This window comes from Mytilinidion resinicola (assembly GCF_010093595.1).
Source record: "Mytilinidion resinicola strain CBS 304.34 unplaced genomic scaffold BDZ99scaffold_3, whole genome shotgun sequence".
Classification (NCBI taxonomy): domain Eukaryota; kingdom Fungi; phylum Ascomycota; class Dothideomycetes; order Mytilinidiales; family Mytilinidiaceae; genus Mytilinidion; species Mytilinidion resinicola.
In genome coordinates this window covers 1,345,822-1,365,351 of record NW_022985439.1, presented here as the reverse complement: position 1 = coordinate 1,365,351, position 19,530 = coordinate 1,345,822, and the positions used below count along the sequence as shown (strand labels likewise).

Below are 19,530 nucleotides of genomic sequence, written 5' to 3'. Positions count from 1 at the left end.
CCACCACTATCTGAGGTCCTTCGGTGCATAGAGCTCTAGGTATGCAAATCTAGAGAGCGTGAATCGAAGAGATTTCAATTACTTCTAATCGAAGTGTGCTGTCGCTATCTAGCAATCCTAGATGTCTGGAAGAGAGGCCTAAACCGGCGGCAACAATGCCTCTGAGTTGGCTGCTGGCGGGGCGGAAACTCCTCCAGTACTAGCGAGAAAACGGGTCTGTGCAAGACCACTTCCCAACGAACGTCATCTCGAAACAATCTGCAGCCTGCCCTCCCGTGACAACAGGACAGCTTTCTCCACAAATCCTTACTCCATTATCCCGCCTTGTATCTTTCGCGCATCGAACCGCTCCCCTCTCAGCGCGCCAAAGTACATCGTGCTTCTACAGCCCGGACCAACAACACTCCCCCGTCTAGCCTGATAGCGCTCGCCGCCCGCACGACCTCCATCGTACTCGAATTCCGTCCCAAGCCTCACGAGCGCAGATTCCACTTCGACGCCAGCCTCAAATATACTAAGAACCTCGCCTTGTCCGAAATTGTGCTCTCACAGCACACGACACCTTCACAATGTCTGGAGAAGCATGGCTATATCTCTTGGCCGTCCTGATAAATGCCGTCAACCTGTTCCTCCAGGTGTTCTTCACCATAATGTACAGCGACTTGGAATGGTAAGCTTCTACTCCTTCCGCCTCAGCGCGCAAATGTCGCCGAAATTCGGCATTTCCGGCTTGTGCCTGGCCTTTGCTACCCTCTTGTAATGCCCCGCTCACCATTCGACAGTGACTACATCAACCCTATCGACCTTTGCAACCGCCTCAACACCTACATTGTCCCCGAAGCCGCCGTCCACGCTTTCCTCACGTTCCTGTTCCTCATCAACGGATACTGGCTTGCTATCTTGCTCAATCTTCCTCTTCTGGCCTTCAACGCAAAGAAGTACGCATATACAGGATGGGGAACTGGTCGTGACCGCTCGGAATTGAAGCTAATTTGGGCTAGGATATTCGAGAACCAGCACTTGCTGGACGCGACAGAAATCTTCAGGAAACTGAATGTGCATAAGAAGGTCAGTCTGCTTTCCAATTTACTGACGCTTGTTTGGAGTATTGGGTTTTCCCAGCCTCTCTCCCCTCGTCTTTTTCTGTCATTTTTTTTAAGCAAACTTGCACTTCATCGCCGAACTCTCGTCAGGTGTGTATTTTAGCCAAGGACGCTGCTAATCTTGATCCAGGAATCTTTCATTAAGCTGGGTTTCCACTTAGTCATGTTCTTCTTCTATCTCTACAGCATGATCGTCGCCCTCATCCGCGACGAATCCCAGTGACTGCGGAACGAAACTGCCAAGAACATGCACCATGGACGAAAGGGATCCTATTGAGATACCACAAGTCGGAGTAGCCATCGTTTATATGGGTCGAAATGTCAAGGAACGGGACTATGTGTACAGAGGTGACCCTTGTGGGTCGGGTATGGTAACTGGTTGGTCTGGGACGCACGGCCTTTACCGGCGTTGTGAGATGTCTGACAAGAGACGACAAGTCTTGGAGCGGGGTGGTGGAGTCGAGGTTTTATTATTCCATGATACCGTGCTTCTCGCTGTAGATTTGCATCAAGCCATGTCGTTAATGCAGCGTTTGGTTTCCAACATAATGATAAACTTATTTCATGTCTCGTGACATTTCACCCTGACTATCAATCTCGGCTTCAATCAAGAAGTCGAACTTCAAGCTTAACTGTATATGAACCAGGGACTCCGCAAGAGTAGAAAGCTTATCTTTGTACCGTCCAGTTTGACAAGAGGAATCCCAAACCCTCACCATGCCCGGATTAAAGTATGGCCGATACATAGAGTTTCACCGAGCTGTGTCATTTTTCTGACCTGCACTTCACAACTCTACCACCTAACGATCTTTCAACCTTACCAGAGGCTAGACTACCGGCAGCCGTCCCGCTTGTGTCTGAACAGGAACAGGGCGGTTTAACCACAGCCACTCCCCGCGTAACAGACCTCATCCTTCCAACCTTCCAGCATGAATACTTCAACGAAGGGACGCGTGCCAACTGGCTACGCCGAAGAAACATTCCTGAGCGAAGCTACCTTCCGTGCTGCCCACCGATCCATCGAAATCAACCCCTCTTCAAACCCTAAGAAGCGAAAGCGTGAAGGGAAAGGCGACCCGGGCTCGGTCTTTGGCGCGTCCGCATACAAGGGTCCATGGGCAAAATTTGAGCAGGAGAAGCCAGATGCGGCCTCGGACGAGGAATATGGAGAAGATGAAGAGGTGGAGGTCGTCTATGAGGAAGATGAGATCGAGGAGCAGCCCGAGGCGCCAGCATCGAAGCTGGGCACCGCGTACGGCGATGCTTTGGGCGAGAAGGAGACGAGCGAGTTTGTGGGGAGCCAGCAGTATGATTATCAAGGACGGACATATATGCATGTTCCCACGGGTATGTCGCTATTTTCTCCCGAATGCGCTTGCGACAGATATGCTAATCTTACTTGTTACAGACTTGGATATCAACTTGCGAGGCGACCGAGAAGGCATCAAGAACTTCATACCGAAGAAACTGCTACACAACTTCAAATACCACACCAAGTCTATCACACAGCTGCGGTTCTTCCCAGACAGCGGGCATCTCCTGTTGTCTGCCTCTGCGGATAACAAGATCGCTTTATGGGACGTCTACCACGATCGTGAGCTGTTAAGGACGTTCTCCGGCCATACGAAGTCTGTCAACGACATTGATTTCAACCCTTCTGGAACGCAATTCCTGTCGGCTAGTTATGATCGATACATGAAGCTTTGGGATACCGAGACGGGCAAATGTCTGAACAAGTTTACGTCTGGGAAGACACCACATGTTGTGCGATTCAACCCTAGTATGCCTAATGAGTTCCTGGCTGGTATGAGCGACAAGAAGATCCTTCAGTATGACGTTCGGAGTGGAGATCTGGTTCAGGAATATGATCATCACTTGGGTCCTGTCAATACTATTACCTTCTGCGACGAGGTACGCTCATTTAGAGTTCTTTATCTTTACTTTTGCTAACCTAATCAGGACCGTCGATTCATCACAACATCCGATGACAAGTCTCTGCGGGCTTGGGAATATGGTATTCCGGTTCCTATCAAGTTCATCGCCGAGCCATACATGTACAGTATGGTGCGAAGTGCCACGCATCCGTCTGGCAAATACGCTGCATTTCAAAGCTCCGATAACCAGATCGTGGTCTACGCCGCCTCAGACCGTTTTAGGCAGAACCGCAAGAAGAGCTTCCGGGGTCACAATGTTTCCGGCTATGCGCCTGATGTTGCAATCAGTCCCGATGGCCAATTCGTCGCTAGCGGTGACAGTGGAGGATACGTCTGCTTCTGGGACTGGAAGACGTGTAAGATGTGGCATAAAATCCAGGCGAGCGATGCGCCGCTTCTGGCAGTGCAATGGCATCCACGAGAGACGTCGAAGGTGATCACAGGTGATCTCAACGGGGCTATCAAGTACTGGGATTAAGCGATGACAAAGGTCTGGAGGTTAGATCAGTACCAGGACAATAGTCTGCGTATACCGATCTACCATTGCGGAGGTGCTTCAAATATCAAATAAAGAGAGGCACTACGCCTAATTAGGCATATTACAGAGGTCAGTGAATGTCTGGACTCGTGCTTCCCGAGGTGTCGCCTACCAGTTAAAAGTGTTCGCTCAAATGAGGCGACTAAATTCAAGGGTTCTAGTCATCTTTATCTGTTGACTGGAAAGACGTGGCGCAGCCTTAAGTTCAGCCCAAAGTGAGGCGGAGCAGGCGTCATTGTACCAAGTAGCATATACATATAAATATCTACGCTTCTTGCTCCTCATGACGAAATTCGCATTTCTATTGAACTTGGGAAGCATGCAAGTCCAACTTCTCGGCTTCTCGCTAAACGACTGTGTATCAATGTTGATGCCTGGAGGTTGTCGCGCTGTCTTCTGCTCTTGAGCGGCTGCGGCCAATCCCCAGCGCGTCCCCATTGAGCTCTTGGAACCTCTAAATGGGGGATAATTAGTCACTCATCAAGCGGTGTGGCATTCTACTCGCTAAGGAAAGCATCTAAGTACAACCCTTGAATCTCTTCGTCTATTCTCAGATCGTCCCATCCAATCAGTCTTGATCCCAATTTCCACTTCGAAGCATCATTCCAAAACATCACTCTCTCTTGACACGACATGTCTTTCTCTCAGTCTGCTTGTAGCTTGATGCTGCAAGCTATGTTCACATTAACCTGATGCATTCCATTGTTGTTATAATAGTTGCACCTGGGCCAGTGCCTGCCTTCTGAATCGACACCCGAGTCGCCAGCATACACGTTGGGGGCCAAAATGAACGCACGATGTGACTTTGATGGAGAAAATTGAAATGGAATGGCTACGGGCCTGCCGGGCTAGGGGGTTTTTGTGATGGCTGCATATGCACCAAGCACGACGCCCTACTGCCATTGGCCTTCCCTGTCGCCGCCTGGTGGAACACGTCAATCCTCCATCGACCAGAAGCCGCAAGGCCTACCGCCAGCCTGAATGACTGTAATCAAACAAGCCCTCTGAATACACGCGCGTCTCGCTCCTCCTGTTTTTCTCTGCCAGACCATGTGTGTGCACTCACTTCATTCTGCCTACTGAACGCTCAGAGTCACGCGACCCACGATGGACTGGAGGCTGCTCGATTATGCCAAAGACGCCGAGGACGTTGCGGCCGGCCTTCAAGTCTTCCTGGACGAGATTCCGCATTATGGCAAAGACATCACTGGAAACATTGCCGAGCTCTTTGCCATAAGCGCAGCCCTCCGTCACCTGGACGAAAGCCTGGATCTTTCTCGCTATGGGAAGTATGTGGGCAGTATTGTTGCCGAGCTCAATCTCGTGATTCCAAGTCTCAGATACACGCTCGATGACATTCGTAACATGTTTGGGAAGTCAAAGCGCGACAGCCGCCAGCATCCCGGAGCCTTTCCAGGCACTCCCCAGTACGCCATGATATGGGAAGACCTCAATGTAGATCTGAAGGAGCAAGGCATAGCTCTTCCTGCACGCCTTGAGATGTACCGCGTCTTTCTACAGGGTCTATTTGATATATTGAGAGGGTTAGCTTAATTCTCACCGTCAATCGGCCACAGAGATGCTGACCAACAAAAGCGACCCGATAGACCCAGACATTGAGCGTATACAGGCTCGGCTGAGTCGCCTTCTAGTGAGACAAGAGCCAGTAGACTCGTACTTCGACAGGTTATCCGTCGATCCTCGTGGTATGCATTCATTTACGTCTATTCGCTTCAACTTCAAAATTGTAGAGACCGACAATTGCTCGCGGAATCTGTACATTCCGGGAACTGACAACTACAGATTCTCGTCCCCATATGCCTCGAACCCAGTCGACTTCTAGGCCTCGAACCCCATCAACTACTAGACCTCAAATGGGTAGATTCTCAACATACCCAGCACCCGCTCCTTATCCATCGCATCCCCAGTCTCCAATATACGGCGAGAGGGTTCCCCACTCTCCAATATACGGCGAGAGGATTCCCCACTCTCCAATATATGGCGAGAGGATGCCATATATTCCCCCACCTGTACCGGAGTTACCGCACTCTCCAACGTACTCAAACGCCTCTTCAATGACGTTCTCTACTGATTCGAGCAGCGGCTCGGCACACTGGGCCAGCAAGATATTTGATGGCCAACACTCGTCTACACCATTCCGAATACTTGGACAATCGTAAGCTAACCCAGAGTCAATATGACAGAAGGCAGACTAACATGATCAGGACCAAATGCCTTGGAAGAGACGAGCCCGGTGCCATTCGCAGACTCCTTGAGGACGGCTTTATCAAAGTTCTTGAACTGTAAGTTCAGACTGGCATTTCCTATTTGTGTCGCTAATGCAATACAGTCCGTTCGAGGCGACAGACGTCTGGGTCAGATTGTATTGGAGATCATCGGACGAACGTGCCAGGATTCTATTCCTGACATTGGACCAGGCCCACAAGAAAGTCTCGTACTGCATTCCTTTGACGGCCTTGAAGCTTCTACGAACCGAGTCTTGTTTACAGCTTTGTCGCGTGAACCGCGCCGATGGTAAACTCGACCTCTGGGCCAATCTTAGATTCACCCTTTACGAGAGTAAGTGATATCCAAGGTACTAGTGAGCAAGTCTGACTCATTCGTAGGAATGGTGCTATTCTATTGTACAGCCATCGCAATGAAACGCCAAGATAGAGTTCAGACGCCACAGGGGCTGGAGGATTTCTTCCAGCCTGGCGAAAAGATAGAGTTCAGCGGGTAAGTCATTTAGAGCACGGAATATGGCCAGAGTCTGACAATGCATAGTGAGATCCAGGATGACAACTACCTTCACGCGTTCCGCGTCCTCCGAGATCGAGATTCCGGCTGCGTCAGGTTCGAGACGACTGCTCGACGTGGAGCGATGAAGACGATTCCGATCTGGACCGCCTTCGTCACGCAATACATTGGGTCGAAGTCTTGGATGCGGCGTGTGGGCTCGAGTACTGTGCAATTGCGAGAGCTTCATCCGTATGTGTTCTGCGACGGGTACAAGCCGCCAAGAGGAGCTTCGGGGAGGTTTGAGTTGACCTTCACCAACTCCGAGGGTATGTCTCCCTGTATTCCACTAATTAGGCTGTCTTGGTACTAATTGCGCCACTAGACGCGCAAGATTTTGTTGCCATGTTCCCCTTGATCAGGACGAGATAACGACTTACGATGATGATAATGACGGTGTACGACGCTCACGGCAGAATCTAACATTGACGCGAACACGATCTGAATCATGGAGGGTACCCTTTTTCTGCGAAGATACCCTCTTCTGTTTGATAAAAGCACTCTGCTTCTGCTTGTATCTGGGTTCTTCTTAGCCGCATCGTTCTTCTCCATGCAACAATTGGCAGCAGCAGTTATTTCCCGCGGGTGGCATAATCGCAGGATAGCTTGAAAGTGTGGCTATGCCTGTTCTCTTGTGATGAGATTGGATGCTTTCGTTGAGTGAAATGGCCATTTCAGCATGTATTTCCTTTCTTAGTAGGGACACTCTGCTCAATACATAGCCAGAATGATGCTCCGCCGGACTCTGCCATCTCGTGCGCCATGTGACTTGCAGCTATATAAGACGTAAATACGTGATATTGTTGGCTGGGCAGAGTTTCAACAGCTGAGGGGCACTTGAAAGTGTCGACTTGCAGCAAGCACAGGAACATTCATTCACAGATGTCAGCACCCTCCTCTCCCGCTGCTTGCTGTAAATCGTCCTGGCTAATCGATAAATGCTGCCAGCTGGACCCCTTCATTCGTCACCGCCGGCGATTCGTGGCGTACCACGCTGATTGGCTGGCGGGCGCTTTTCCGAGACGAGGTGGGATTTTTTCTACTTCAGGATTCCTCGCGCTTCAACACCAACCACGCCCCTCTCCCTCCATACCCCCCAGAATTCCATATTCTGCTTCTCCATATGGCGAACAACGCTGTATCCTCCCAGCCGCCGCTCAAGGGCCCGGACCGGATGGCCGGCCTCGAGCACTCGGAAGCGCATTACTTCAACAGGTGCGGCACCCTGCCCGAACTTGCCCGCTACGCAACTGCTAACCTCTGGTCTTTCTAGCTACAATCATCATGGTCGGTCGCGCGACTTCTACTGTTGAGAGTGTGTACTAATGCGCCCTCTCAGGTATTCACGAAGAAATGTTGGTGTGTACAACCCGCACGATGCTGTGTCCAGCCTGGCCAGCACACCACACTCGGCGAGAACCACTGCTAACAGTTTGTGCTTCTTGCTACTAGAAAGACGAAGTGCGAACCAGATCTTATAGGGACTCGATATACCAGAACAGGCACCTGTTCAAGGACAAGGTCGTCCTCGATGTCGGATGCGGTACCGCCATTCTCAGCATGTGAGCAATCCCTTCCCGCGCAGCTTGCCTACTATATGTAAGGCCCACGACTAACGTTCCTGCGACGCTAGGTTTGCTGTCAAAGCCGGTGCGAAGCATGTTATCGGCGTAGACATGTCGACCATAATCGAGAAGGCCAAGGAAATAGTTGAGCGCAACGGCATGACCAGCAAAATCACCTTGTTGCAGGGCAAGATGGAGGAGGTCGATCTTCCCTTCCCCAAGGTCGACATCATAATCTCTGAGTGGATGGGCTACTTCTTGCTGTACGAGAGCATGTTGGACACCGTGCTTTACGCACGAGACAAGTACCTAGTCAAGGATGGCCTGATCTTCCCGGACAAGGCCACCATATTCATGGCTGGCATTGAGGATGGCGAATATAAAGAGGAGAAGATTGGATGTAAGTGGATTTTATTCATGAATCTGGCTTTCACTAATTTCTGCAGTCTGGGACAACGTGTGGGGTTTCGACTACACACCACTCAAGGCGACTGCGATGACCGAGCCCCTTGTTGACACCGTCGACATCAAGGCCGTTGTTACAGACCCCGCTGCCATCATCACGCTGGATCTCTACACCGTCCAGCCCGCGGACCTCGCCTTCAGCCTCCCCTTCTCCCTGAATGTTCGCCGAAACGACTTCGTGCACGCCTTGATCGCCTGGTTCGATATCGAGTTCTCCGCTTGCCACAAACCTATCCGCTTCTCCACGGGCCCGCACACAAAATACACCCACTGGAAACAGACCGTCTTTTACCTCCCCGACATGCTCACCGTCGAGGCCGGCGAGACGATAACAGGAGTGCTCAGCAACAAGCCCAACGAAAAGAACAAGCGTGATCTGGACATCAAGATCGAGTACAAGCTGGATGCAAACGACATGCATCGGCAGGCGGCAGGAGAGGGCTCGTATAAGATGTGCTGAGATCTTCTCGCCTCTGTTGCCCCTTACCTTACTGATAGCTTCTTGATTTCTCTGCTAGCATTAGAGAGATGATTTGGTTAAAATTTGGCGTTGAACTGGGCTTGACTTTGGGTCACGGCCTGTGTGCAGGTCTACGAAGGGCATGGAATGATTCGGATTGATACGCCATGGCAGCAGAGCATGCGGCATGACGGACGAGGAGTTATGACTGAGACCAGGTGTAAAAATGCTCCAAGGTTGTCGAGATTTATGCTCTTACGGCCGTGGTGGACGATATCATCCGTTATGAGGCACATTTGCCTGTCCTGCAAATAGAGAATCACATCGTTCCGGTACTATCAAGGTTTTGTGGTGATGTTAATTTTGCCAGTACACATTGGGGCACTGGCTAAGACTACTCTCGAAGCCTGGAGGCTCTTTCTCGGCTCATGGTATTCAGAGTTTGCCATAATCCGACTTCCAAATATTCATGCTGCCAAGCTCTGGCTGTTACCTCGGGCAGAGGGATGTCGAAATGGCTAAACCCACCGGAACTTACCCCACCAGGGGTGTTTCGACAAGGTGAAGTTGAACACCAGGACACCATAATGCAGCCTACTTTTCCGTCCTTAGCTCGCTACTGCCCCTTCATGCCCTGTCTTTGCCTTCTTACGCCTCGTGTACTCCCATTACTCCCATTACTCCTAAATGTGCTTTACTCAAACAACTACCACAATGAGGGTATTGGTTCAGCTTTTCTGACTGTGTGGTCGAAAGGGGTGGCGGCTCGGGGCCGTTTTACGGGTACGTATGAATGAAGACGTCGTATCTCAACTTACCAGCCCCTTCCTCTCTCTGTTTTTATTACGAGCTCTCCTAATCGCACCATGTCTCCAAAGTCTAAAGGACAAATAGGAAGGACAAGAGCAAGACACAGAAGTCGAGTTGGGAGTCATAGCTCGCATCGATATCATTTCTTCTACATACTCGTACTCACAGTGTTCCACGACCCAGGCTCTAGACCATTACTGTTTCCAACCATCCTGAAAGAGCCTCTGACGATCCGACGCACTCTCCGGACTTACCGGCGACGCATAGGCCGTATCAAGCGACTGCCACGACCCCTCCGCCTCGCGGGCCAGATACCGCATCGGCACGTCCCCGCCACCTGGCATCCTCACAATCTCATAGTTCTCCCCTAGCCGCCTCTTCACCCGCTTCAGCAGGTACCCGTAATTCGGCAGCTCCGCACACTCGTCCAGCGGCGGACTCCTCATATCCGCCTTCGTATACCCCGGCAGCGGCAACACCTCCGCGCTCGCAAACCCTTCCCGCGGCCTACGACGAATATGATAGTCCGGCCCAAGCCGCCGCTTCACGCGCGCCTGGAGGTACTCCAGCACCGTCTGCAGCTCGGCCGCGTCCTCGCTGTTGTCGCTGTCGTACGGCTGATTGGACAACTCGCGGCGTTTGCGCGTCTCTGCTTTCTGATTCTCGCGCTTCTCCGCTCGACGGACGCACGAGAAGCACGCGCATTTCGGCTTCGGGCGCCGCGCCTTCTGCCATGCGCGGATCTCGCGGTCGTTGAGCGCGGACGCCTCCTCCGTGTTCTTCCACCACCAGGCGAACTCGGCGACCTTGACGCGCGCGTGCCATGTGAGTCGGATGCCGCGGTGCCACGCGTGCTGGAACGGGATGCTGATTTCCTGGTTGAACTTGGCGAAGCGGTGGCGGAGGGTCTCGCGGGTCTGGACGTTGGAGGCGAACTCGCGCCGCTCGAGGGCCGAGTAGCGCACCACGCTCCAGAGGGACTCGAGCGCGATGCGCATGGAGATGAGCAGCGGGCGGAAGTAGCGGTCCATGACGGCGGCGAAGAGCACGAGGCCGACGCTGACCCAGGGCGCCCAGGCGCCGACGGCGTCGTGGTGCTCGCTCACGGGGTACATGCCGAGCAGGAGCTCGTTCGAGACGACGGTGGTGACGAAAATTGCGGGGGAGAGCATGGCGCCGGCAACAGAGCCTAGGTAGATGCCCGCGGCGATGTATTTGGCGATGTGGTGGCGGAGGCGGCGCAGGCCGGTGGGGGGCGATGGTTTATGCGTTGTGAGGTGAAATTTGTCTAGGAGCTTTTCTTGTCGCCTGCCTTCGAAGAGGACTTGGATCCATTGGCGACGGCCGGAGCTGAGGAATTTGAAGAAGGCGTTTCGGACGGAGGCGGGGCTAGAGCGGCTCGCTATGATGCCAAAAATGCCGTAGAGAACTATGAATATCAGGACGATCCAGCTAAATGTCCAGAGCGACCAGACGCGGTCCCCCTCGCCGATTTGCCAACTGATTTTACGACCGATCCAGGCCACCATGTTGGAGCCGGACCTCATGGGAGCTGTCGGGCTTAGCGTCGCGCAGAAGTCAACGCAGTTACACCTCTTGAAGAGGGCGTAGGTGAAATCATGCTCAAAGCTCCAATCTGGACCAAAGTCGCACTGGGAATCCGAGGTTCGTGGACAGGCTGCGAATGACTCCAGGGTATCGAGATCGAATTTCTCACCCCAGCCGTACATGTAGATCCACGCTGGCACAAGGCCTACAAAGATCAAGATGCCCCACCAGATGATGATAGCTTGCGCTCGATGGCGACGGATTGTAGTAGACCAATTGCTGCAGATTTGTTAGCTCGGCTCGTTGGGATCGCTGATTATCGTGGCTTACAGGATGGGCGCCAGCATGATGCCAGCTGCGGCCAGAATTGGGAAGATGGCTAGCAGATCTACATCGCCGTATTCTTTGGCTGAGTTGGCGTCGCCTGGACCAGTGTTGAAGCGATACTGAGCCAGCAGTGCGAAAACATGGATCACGGCGGTTGCCGAATAGGTCATTGTTGTGGCCAGAGCAGCCGTCGAGAGCAAAGTGTGTCGACGGAAAACAAGAGATAGGATCAGGAGCAGGTAAAAGAGCGCCCGGGGTAAAACATCGTACTGGCTGGATATTGGATAGACACAAAAAACGGGGATGCGGAATGTGTCGTTGGAAAGCACGAAATCTGCCAGCTGGAAAGCGGTGGTTACCCATTGATCAGCCGCACCAAAGGTCAAAGAAGCCAGATCATTCGGGAGTATTGTCAGATTGACGTTGTGGTGGTTCCCGGTTTGTGGATATGCGTATATGTTGTCCGCGTCGAAGCTCTGCATGTATAGCGAGCCATTCACCCACCCAGTCGAACCAAGATACGTCTGGTTCGCAGTGACAAACGTTGAGCTGGGCATGGCCCTCGGCTGAGGCGGCGGAGTACTGCGGCTAAATGTCGTATTCGACAGTATACGAGCGAAGGGGGCTAGATTTTGACATTTCGCGTGACGGAAGGAGACACAGAAGGAAACCGAAAAGGATCACGAAGTAAAAAGCACGAACCATGGCCGCCCTCAGCCCTTTGTCAGAGCGTGGTGACTCCTAACGAATACGATGCGCTAGTGTACCAGAAACTCGGCGGAAAACACGTAAAACGTCGCGTCGTAAGCTCCTTCCTAGAAAATACGAAGCGCAGCGGCAAATGGTTCGTGCTGACATCTGGGAAGCTTAAAACCCACCCGCGCGATGTGAAAGGCTGTAAATGCTACAAGCGGAGGGGGCCAAAATAGTGTGCTTTCCGTGGTTAGTACTTACAATTAGGTATCGTTTGCTGTCATGTCGGACCGAAGTTCGAAAATTGGTAGTAACAAAAGGAATATGGTGACACCCCATGTGATCGGGATTCTATACTTCTCCTTCTCACCACTCCGATATCTCATCACTACTACTGCGGCCTCGTCTTGAGTAGTAATTCCGTTGGCATTGTATTTGGTACCTTTTCCCATGACACCCCCAAACGCCGGATCAACCTTACCGCTGTTCTAAAACTCCAAAGCCGATTCCGTCCAGTCCAGCCCGTTTACTCCTTATGATCGTGGATGAAGTTGTTCAGTGCCGTCAACGCTTCAATGACCTCGTCCTTGTTCACTTCAATGCCGTCGCCGCCGTCCTCCCCGACTCGTGCGAATCCCTCCGCACGACGCGATGGGCGCCACGTCTTTAGCACACGCCATTTGTTCTTGTTGGTGGTGGATTGTGTGGATTGTGTCCAGGAGGAGGTTGTGGCTTCGTCGTCCTCTTTCAGAGCGCGTAGCCATTCGACCACGCCGAGGAAGATTCTATGCACGTTAGAGCGCTGAACGAGGAGACACGGGGCTTGTTGTCCATACTTCTTGATGATGTCCTCGGGGTGACCCCAGGACTGCGCTGCTTCCTTGAAGCTCGTTCCTTGGCCAGCAATGTCCAGGAAAATAAACAGACACTCCTCGATACTGATATCCTCCGCCGCTGTCACCGGCGTCTTGTGCTCCATGCACCAGTCGGCGAGTTGAACAAAGGTGATCTGGTCCATGCGGGAGAAGTCGTAGAAACGATTGGGCACGCCATTGAGCAGGCTCAGCGAGCGGGACCTGCCAACTGGAATCGGCGACGCGGTTGAGCACTCCATTCCGCCAGCAGTGGACAAGCAAGGGCAGACAGGTCTCTCGCGAGAGCCTGCCCAGGTGTGGGGGGAGACTTATGGACGCCGTCTCACTCCAAAAAACGCCTACCCAAATCGGACGTGCGCCAGCGGGGCCGGGTGCTCTCTCACATGTGAAGCAAGCTACGGAATACTATACTTGGCTGACGGACAATAGGAGGATCGACCATCGGGGCGCGCAACGCGCATCGAGCAACACCAACATCAATGCACCACTACGCATTACTGCGGAGTGCTACAACAACAACGTGACTTGTAAGTATAGCTAGAGCTATAGCGCAGGTGTATAGAAATAATGTCCACTTGGAAGCATTGTTGTCCGTACAGTATCCCCCCCTGTACGGATTGGACACGATCGTGCGTAGAACAAGGGATTTTACATACAAAAACCCTTGTTTTGCGCACGGTCGTGTCCAGTCCGTACAGGGGGGATACTGTAAGCCAACTATAGTATTCCGTAACTAAGACGCAGGGTCCCGAATGACATCAGCGGAGCCACTCCCGTCTCACCCGCGACTCGCGTCACAGCGTCTCAGCTTTCAGCTTGCTGCACATGCGCTGTGCTGTCCTGGCGGCACCCCTCAGGTCCGTCTTTGGTTGGATCACCTTCACGATTCCCGAAAACATCCTGATCGGCATGGCCATCCCACGCCCAACTTCACCGCCATACGCTCGTTTAGTGGACTGGATATCGGGGATTCCCGGCCCTAGGATAGGATCGTGGTCATCTCTGCGTTTTGGATGCAGACTTTGGGCAGGTGATGGGACTTGTACCACCTACCACAGCCGCAGGTCGGGAGATATGAGTTGAAAATAGGCAGGTCGACGACATTATGCAATTTGGGCTGCACTAGAAACTTCATAGGTTGCGAGTATTGCTTTCGAGAGACTGCATGAAAACTCGCTAGTTAGATTCTTGTCTTTTATGAAGTCCATCGTCCAGGATAGAGTAGTCCTATATCGTAGGCCTGCACAGCGACAGGCCATAAGTTTGTGCACACGCATTTACCACTGTTTGGGGTACCCCATGGGACTTCAAAAACCCAGGAGCGACGTCAAGTTTCAAGTAGTGCAAATTAGCCTGCCCCTTGACTAACTGGCTGCTTACTACCGGGCTGCTCATCACAGTGGTGTCCAGTGAGCAGGATTGGAGCCCAGAGTGATTAATCCGCGTTTCGAGACTTATGACCTAGTACTGTACAACAGTATTACATTTGTTGATTCGTAAAGAACTATTAAGATGGGAGTTTTAGATAATAAATATACGCCGCCCCCATTCAGACAAATCCCTATTTTCCCATGTCTGCGCCAGACTCCCCCATATCCTTCATTAAGCTGTCCATTATCCCAAAACCATTACACCAATCCCGCTCTTACACCTAGTATCACACCAACCCCATCACCGGCACCTGCGAGTCCATCGCCGCCTCCCCTCGACAAGCCACCAGCAACATCCTCTCAAACACGCCCAGCGCGCCCTGATTCTCCGGATTAAAAGATAACGCATACTGCCCATAAGTCGACATGCTCTTCGCAGCTCTCGCGCTCAACTCGGCCTCCCAGTCACCCTCCGCAAGCTCCCATAGCTCCGGATCGATAGTGACGGGAAGCCGATTCAGCGTCGGGCACTGTTCGCATACGCCACCGTTGGTAACGCACGACCACGCGCCGCGGAGGAACACGGACATCAACACCGTCCGGCGGAGCGATTCGTAGAAGATCCACGACTGGTGCTCGGTCGGGAAGCTCAACGGCTCGGCGAAGGAGCGGCGCCAGAGCTCGGCCGCCCATTTCTCGAGCACGGCGTTGTGCTTTGCGGCGACGCGGCGCTGGTCCAGCTCGCCGTCGAAGAGGCGGATGATTTGGTAGATCAGAAGCGCTTGGACGGCGGCGAGGAGGTCTGAGAGACTCCAGAACGAGGAGGAGGATATTAGCGCTGAGATTTTGGCGCTGATGGAGCTGGAGATTGTGTTCTTGTTCCGTGGGGTTTTGAGGATGTAGAGCGCGGAGAGGGCGCAGGCGTCTTGGTATGCTGCAGGCTGCCACTTTTCGTAAAGAGTTGGATGGATGAAGGGGGTGCTGCCCGCGTATGCAAAGCCGCGGACATAGGTAGAGAGTTGGTCGATGATGAAGTTGATTTGCAGATTCGATAGTGAGCAGGGTTCCCAGATCTGTGGGGCTGGTGAGAGGAGGGTTGGTGTTTGGTAGTGGCCCAAAGATGGACTGTCTGCGTGTGAACCATGCCGCGGGGAGGGATAGTTGCTACTTTCAGAGCGTGGACATTGGGTTCCAGAAAACAGAGATTCGAAGTCGTTAGCTGAGAGCCGCCGGGGCTCACGTGGCGATGAAACGGATTCGGAATCTGAAGGTGTTATAAAGCGATGTCTTCGGTTGATTATTTCCGGAGATGTTTGGCGGACCACAACCTCTGGTTGAGTCAATGCATCACTGGCACTTGCTCCGCGCTGTATAGTATTAGATACTTGGAAGTGGAATTTCACTACCTTTGTAGGTCGGATCGGTTAAGACTTACATATTGACAAACTAGGCCCTTCGTGAAGCACCGATTACAACAAGGATAGCCTAAATCGCAACGTCGTTTTGCTTTTACGCATGCACTACATGCCTTCCGTCTTGTGGCCGATATGTAGCTAAGCATAGTGTCTTTTGGACACGACCTCTTTGAAGGCTTTCAAATCGAGAGTTGTGCTCTATCTCCCTTAATTCCGCGGTGGAGACGAACGAGAGGGCGGGTTCTCCGGCAGCAAGGCCTATCTGTGGAGACGAAGTGCATAAACTTAATACAAGGCAAAAGTACTTGCTGGATGGGATTGTCTTGCGGGATAGGGCGTGTGGAGCTCCGCGATGGCTGACTTCAGGCGGTGGGTGACAGGTATTTAAGGCTTATGAGTCGTAACTAGAATCCAACCATATGCATGCTAGCCGGGCTTGGGGTTACAGAAAGTCGCAGTCCGCGAGGCCATGCGCTTACATGTACGAAGTAAAGTATAACAAATCACGAAGCTTCCAACCCGATGATTTCCGACCCTTTTTAGGGATTTTTGGGACATTTTCGAAAAATTGGTCGAAACCAAGGCGATGGATGTGACCAGCTTTGAAACTTCTAGGCCACCCCAGACGGCGACTTGGTGTACTGCCACTTTTTGTGAGCCCAAGCTCGCCTGCTCAATCCTACACGACAAGGGCTCCATGCCGGACACCAATGTTGGTATGCGAAATCTAGCCAGACAACGTGCATCGAATTGCGGCGTTGTTCCTCGACCAAGCCGCCAACGACCCTTACACGCTAACACACCTCCCAAGCTCCCAGGCCTCCATCTCACCGTTGGAGGTGGGCCAGGCATTGTCCTAAAGGCATCGTATGTACATACAGGCCGGTTCCCGCTACCTAGTCATGCCGGGAACAGCCTCCCGTTAAGTCAGCGCTTATGCTGAAGCATATTGAACGCCCAAGCCTCAAGACAATACATGCCAGAGGATCGGATGTCCGAATACAGTGTCTTGTGTGTCTCACGTATTCTAGGACAGACTTATGACTAGGACCTCGTTATACGTACGGTAGCAGGGCTGGCACGCTAAGCGGAAAGAAGGTGGCACACTCAAGAAATTCCTCCTATATGGACATACATCTGTCTGCCATGCTTACACCGCTTCATCGATTTTCAAAACAACTTAAGTTGAAGAGCTTTCATCACGCTCAAATTTCTGATAATGTATTGAAGCACTCCAAGCATTGGCATACACCGGGAAACACCTGCCACTTCTTGTTCAAACCAAGAGTGCCGGTTCTTTCATGCCTCGCGTGGCTGGCTACGCATGGAGCATGCCGTAGCCATCGTACTTTAGATTTTAATTGCGACGCAGTAATCTTCTTGTTTCAATCCTTCCAATTGGGTCTTTACTGGACATGGGCTTTCGTCAAGTGTAGTAATGTTTGCCTGTGTATACGAAGGTCACACTTGTGTCAGCAGGAGAAGGAGGCTCAGCACCTATATATTTTCTAGATTCATTCGACACAACGCTAAGTATGTACAGGAATCTGTGCTACTTCCGTTGTCGAGCCAGCTAGCAATGTCCCGGTTAGCCAAAGCTGGGCCGTATCTATAAGTCTTATTCGTCGTATCCTCCTAGCACTGAGAAATCAGGATGCTGAACTGAGCGATATAGTCCTTGATCAGCTGCGTTTCAATGTACGCCGCAAGCTCGGGGAACTTGGCCGCGACCGCAAGCATACTCGCAGACATGAGTTCTGCAAAGACGTTCCCGTTGACGGCCAAGAACAGCTTCGTGATATTAGTCGGCAAACCTCCAATGGCGCCTCCAGCAATCTTCAGCTCAAGCGCGTATTCCTTGTGAGACTCGGCAGTCAATTCGGAAGCCAGTGCCCGCCCGAGTATCCGGCGATCATGTTCATGGCTGTTGGACTGACACCCGTGAAAGCGCCAGACTTTAGAACGGCACGGATAGAGTCCAAGACTGCCATTGCACTCTCTGGGCTATTTAGGCGGAGGCGAAGATTCGATCTTGCTGTTCCTGCGGCAAGTATTCCGAGACCTTACTAACTGCTCTCCCGCATTATTCGTAAGAAGAATAGAATAGCTTTACCTCACGATCCGGATAGAGTCGGCCAAAACGTGTACGATTCCTCAAACCTCAGAGCAAGAATGAGAGGACAGCTCCTATAAAAATTAGAAAAGCCTCAAAGCACCGCCAGGAGTAGGAAAAGAGTGTACGTGAACATATGGAAAGGTACTGTAATTGGGGTATGCTTTTGTATAAGATAACCTGGGATCGACCACCAGCCGTAGGAGCATTTTTTGATTGATAATATGATACAAGAATTGGAGGAGAGGTTGGACTGCACCCAGAGCAGCCAACGGTCCGTAATTTACAAAGTATGCTACTTCCTCTTCGTAACCTTTCGGATATTTTCCCTTCTAGTAGCTTCGCTCATCTCAACATACTTCACAGATCAGAGAATGCTAGTCGTTGCCTTGGTTTCGTCGCAAAACTCGACCCACCCATCAAGGTCTAACGTCTTCAGCGTAGTAGACAGTGTGACACCGTCATATGCTGCACAGAGCTTCTTTCTTTCGCTCGCAGTAACGTTTGGTGCGGAGTCCGGATACTCGACATTGAACACAGGCTTGCCCTGGTTGGTCAGATCAAAATAGACGTCGCATTCGTCGTATTGGTGGCATTGCTCGTTTACAGCAAACTGGATCGAATCGACTACGTCGGGGATGATTTCGAGAGCGTTCTTCAGACCGATGGCTAGGTTCTTGGACTTGGCGATGCCGGCGAGGTATTTGACGAACGTGGTCGCATCAGAGGCTTTGAGGCTGAACCCATTATCGTTGTCCTTGACGAGTAAAATTAGCCATGTTCGCAAGAGGAGATTGGAGAGAATGATTTGGAGGGACAAAACTGATGACTTACAAAGCCATCTACATTGTCGGGGTCGATTCCATCGCAACCTTTATCCGCGGCCAGCTGGATACGCTTCAACATGATGCTCTTGACATTCGCGGTCCGAATATCCAACCACTTTTCATCTGGCCAGCCATCCATAACCTTACCCAGATCGCTTGACTTGAAATCCTTAGAGTCGGATCGATTGGGCTCGTAGGAACCAGCGCTGAAGTAGCAGATGACCTTCTTGCTCTGCTTCTTGAGGGCGGCAATGGTAGTGTTGCTAGTGTCGAACAAATCGACGTCGAATATGCCCACGTCAGGCGTAAGCGATTTGGACGTGTCCACAGTTTTGGAAAGTATCACTCAGGTTGCAGCACTACAACCTAGGATCAACAACTCATATGCCAGAAAGCTACTCTCCGAACATCAGCTGTAGAGAACCCAGCTGAAATCTCAGCTGTAGAGAACCGAGCTGAAGCCTCAGCTGTGCAGGCCTCATCTGAACTTACTAGCGCGCCACCCTGGGGGTGGCCCCCTTCCCTCCCCTAGTATATATACAACTAGCTAGACGTCTATAGAAATCAGAGTTCACATCAATTTCAACCTGAGTGATTTGGTCCCTTTGTAGTATGCTAGATTGTGCAGCAGAGCTGATAGATGTTCGGTTCCGGGGTTGGCTGCAAATCTGCATAGGAAGCCTATGGC

The 19,530-nt window shown here is 51.9% G+C and overlaps 10 protein-coding genes across 10 annotated transcripts; 5 read left to right on the top strand and 5 right to left on the bottom strand.

Moving 5' to 3' along the window:
• The first annotated feature begins 247 nt into the window (after window positions 1-247).
• BDZ99DRAFT_458919 (cornichon) lies at window positions 248-1,687 on the top strand. The gene is made up of 4 exons (XM_033719038.1): window positions 248-670; window positions 783-938; window positions 1,002-1,068; window positions 1,234-1,687. The coding sequence occupies exons 1-4, from the start codon at window positions 570-572 to the stop codon at window positions 1,324-1,326; spliced, it is 417 nt and encodes a 138-aa protein (XP_033581925.1). The 5' UTR covers window positions 248-569; the 3' UTR covers window positions 1,327-1,687.
• Window positions 1,688-1,757: 70 nt separating this feature from the next.
• On the top strand, window positions 1,758-3,858 carry BDZ99DRAFT_408501 (WD40 repeat-like protein). The gene is made up of 3 exons (XM_033716510.1): window positions 1,758-2,450; window positions 2,512-3,014; window positions 3,063-3,858. Exons 1-3 carry the CDS (start codon window positions 2,033-2,035, stop codon window positions 3,513-3,515), a joined length of 1,374 nt encoding a protein of 457 aa, XP_033581924.1. The 5' UTR covers window positions 1,758-2,032; the 3' UTR covers window positions 3,516-3,858.
• A 722-nt stretch (window positions 3,859-4,580) lies between these two features.
• On the top strand, window positions 4,581-6,795 carry BDZ99DRAFT_188042 (uncharacterized protein). Its single transcript, XM_033713116.1, has 7 exons — window positions 4,581-5,119; window positions 5,172-5,281; window positions 5,379-5,751; window positions 5,801-5,878; window positions 5,926-6,155; window positions 6,203-6,314; window positions 6,363-6,795. The coding sequence occupies exons 1-7, from the start codon at window positions 4,683-4,685 to the stop codon at window positions 6,685-6,687; spliced, it is 1,665 nt and encodes a 554-aa protein (XP_033581923.1). The 5' UTR covers window positions 4,581-4,682; the 3' UTR covers window positions 6,688-6,795.
• A 643-nt stretch (window positions 6,796-7,438) lies between these two features.
• On the top strand, window positions 7,439-9,198 carry BDZ99DRAFT_408497 (arginine n-methyltransferas-like protein). Its single transcript, XM_033716509.1, has 6 exons — window positions 7,439-7,589; window positions 7,648-7,661; window positions 7,714-7,733; window positions 7,827-7,936; window positions 8,008-8,339; window positions 8,386-9,198. Exons 1-6 carry the CDS (start codon window positions 7,498-7,500, stop codon window positions 8,862-8,864), a joined length of 1,047 nt encoding a protein of 348 aa, XP_033581922.1. The 5' UTR covers window positions 7,439-7,497; the 3' UTR covers window positions 8,865-9,198.
• A 585-nt stretch (window positions 9,199-9,783) lies between these two features.
• Window positions 9,784-12,089, bottom strand: BDZ99DRAFT_458915 (uncharacterized protein). The gene is made up of 2 exons (XM_033719037.1): window positions 11,553-12,089; window positions 9,784-11,501 (listed from the first exon to the last, which is right to left on the bottom strand). The coding sequence occupies exons 1-2, from the start codon at window positions 12,029-12,031 to the stop codon at window positions 9,869-9,871; spliced, it is 2,112 nt and encodes a 703-aa protein (XP_033581921.1). The 5' UTR covers window positions 12,032-12,089; the 3' UTR covers window positions 9,784-9,868.
• A 679-nt stretch (window positions 12,090-12,768) lies between these two features.
• Window positions 12,769-13,413, bottom strand: BDZ99DRAFT_434932 (uncharacterized protein; the record flags this gene model as incomplete). The annotated part of the gene is made up of 2 exons (XM_033717465.1): window positions 13,079-13,413; window positions 12,769-13,027 (listed from the first exon to the last, which is right to left on the bottom strand). The coding sequence occupies exons 1-2, from the start codon at window positions 13,354-13,356 to the stop codon at window positions 12,769-12,771; spliced, it is 537 nt and encodes a 178-aa protein (XP_033581920.1). The 5' UTR covers window positions 13,357-13,413.
• Window positions 13,414-13,731: 318 nt separating this feature from the next.
• BDZ99DRAFT_458913 (uncharacterized protein) lies at window positions 13,732-14,369 on the top strand (the record flags this gene model as incomplete). The annotated part of the gene is made up of 1 exon (XM_033719036.1): window positions 13,732-14,369. A coding segment is annotated over exon 1 (253 nt), but the record flags the coding sequence as incomplete, so codon positions are not given.
• Window positions 14,370-14,581: 212 nt separating this feature from the next.
• On the bottom strand, window positions 14,582-16,264 carry BDZ99DRAFT_458911 (uncharacterized protein). Its single transcript, XM_033719035.1, has 2 exons — window positions 15,923-16,264; window positions 14,582-15,854 (listed from the first exon to the last, which is right to left on the bottom strand). Exons 1-2 carry the CDS (start codon window positions 16,046-16,048, stop codon window positions 14,775-14,777), a joined length of 1,206 nt encoding a protein of 401 aa, XP_033581918.1. The 5' UTR covers window positions 16,049-16,264; the 3' UTR covers window positions 14,582-14,774.
• A 1,273-nt stretch (window positions 16,265-17,537) lies between these two features.
• Window positions 17,538-17,893, bottom strand: BDZ99DRAFT_515717 (uncharacterized protein; the record flags this gene model as incomplete). The annotated part of the gene is made up of 2 exons (XM_033724998.1): window positions 17,538-17,834; window positions 17,888-17,893. The coding sequence occupies 2 exons, from the start codon at window positions 17,891-17,893 to the stop codon at window positions 17,538-17,540; spliced, it is 303 nt and encodes a 100-aa protein (XP_033581917.1).
• A 489-nt stretch (window positions 17,894-18,382) lies between these two features.
• On the bottom strand, window positions 18,383-19,164 carry BDZ99DRAFT_377611 (uncharacterized protein; the record flags this gene model as incomplete). Its single annotated transcript, XM_033715077.1, has 2 exons — window positions 18,383-18,772; window positions 18,850-19,164. Coding segments are annotated over 2 exons (705 nt in total), but the record flags the coding sequence as incomplete, so codon positions are not given.
• Window positions 19,165-19,530: the final 366 nt, after the last annotated feature.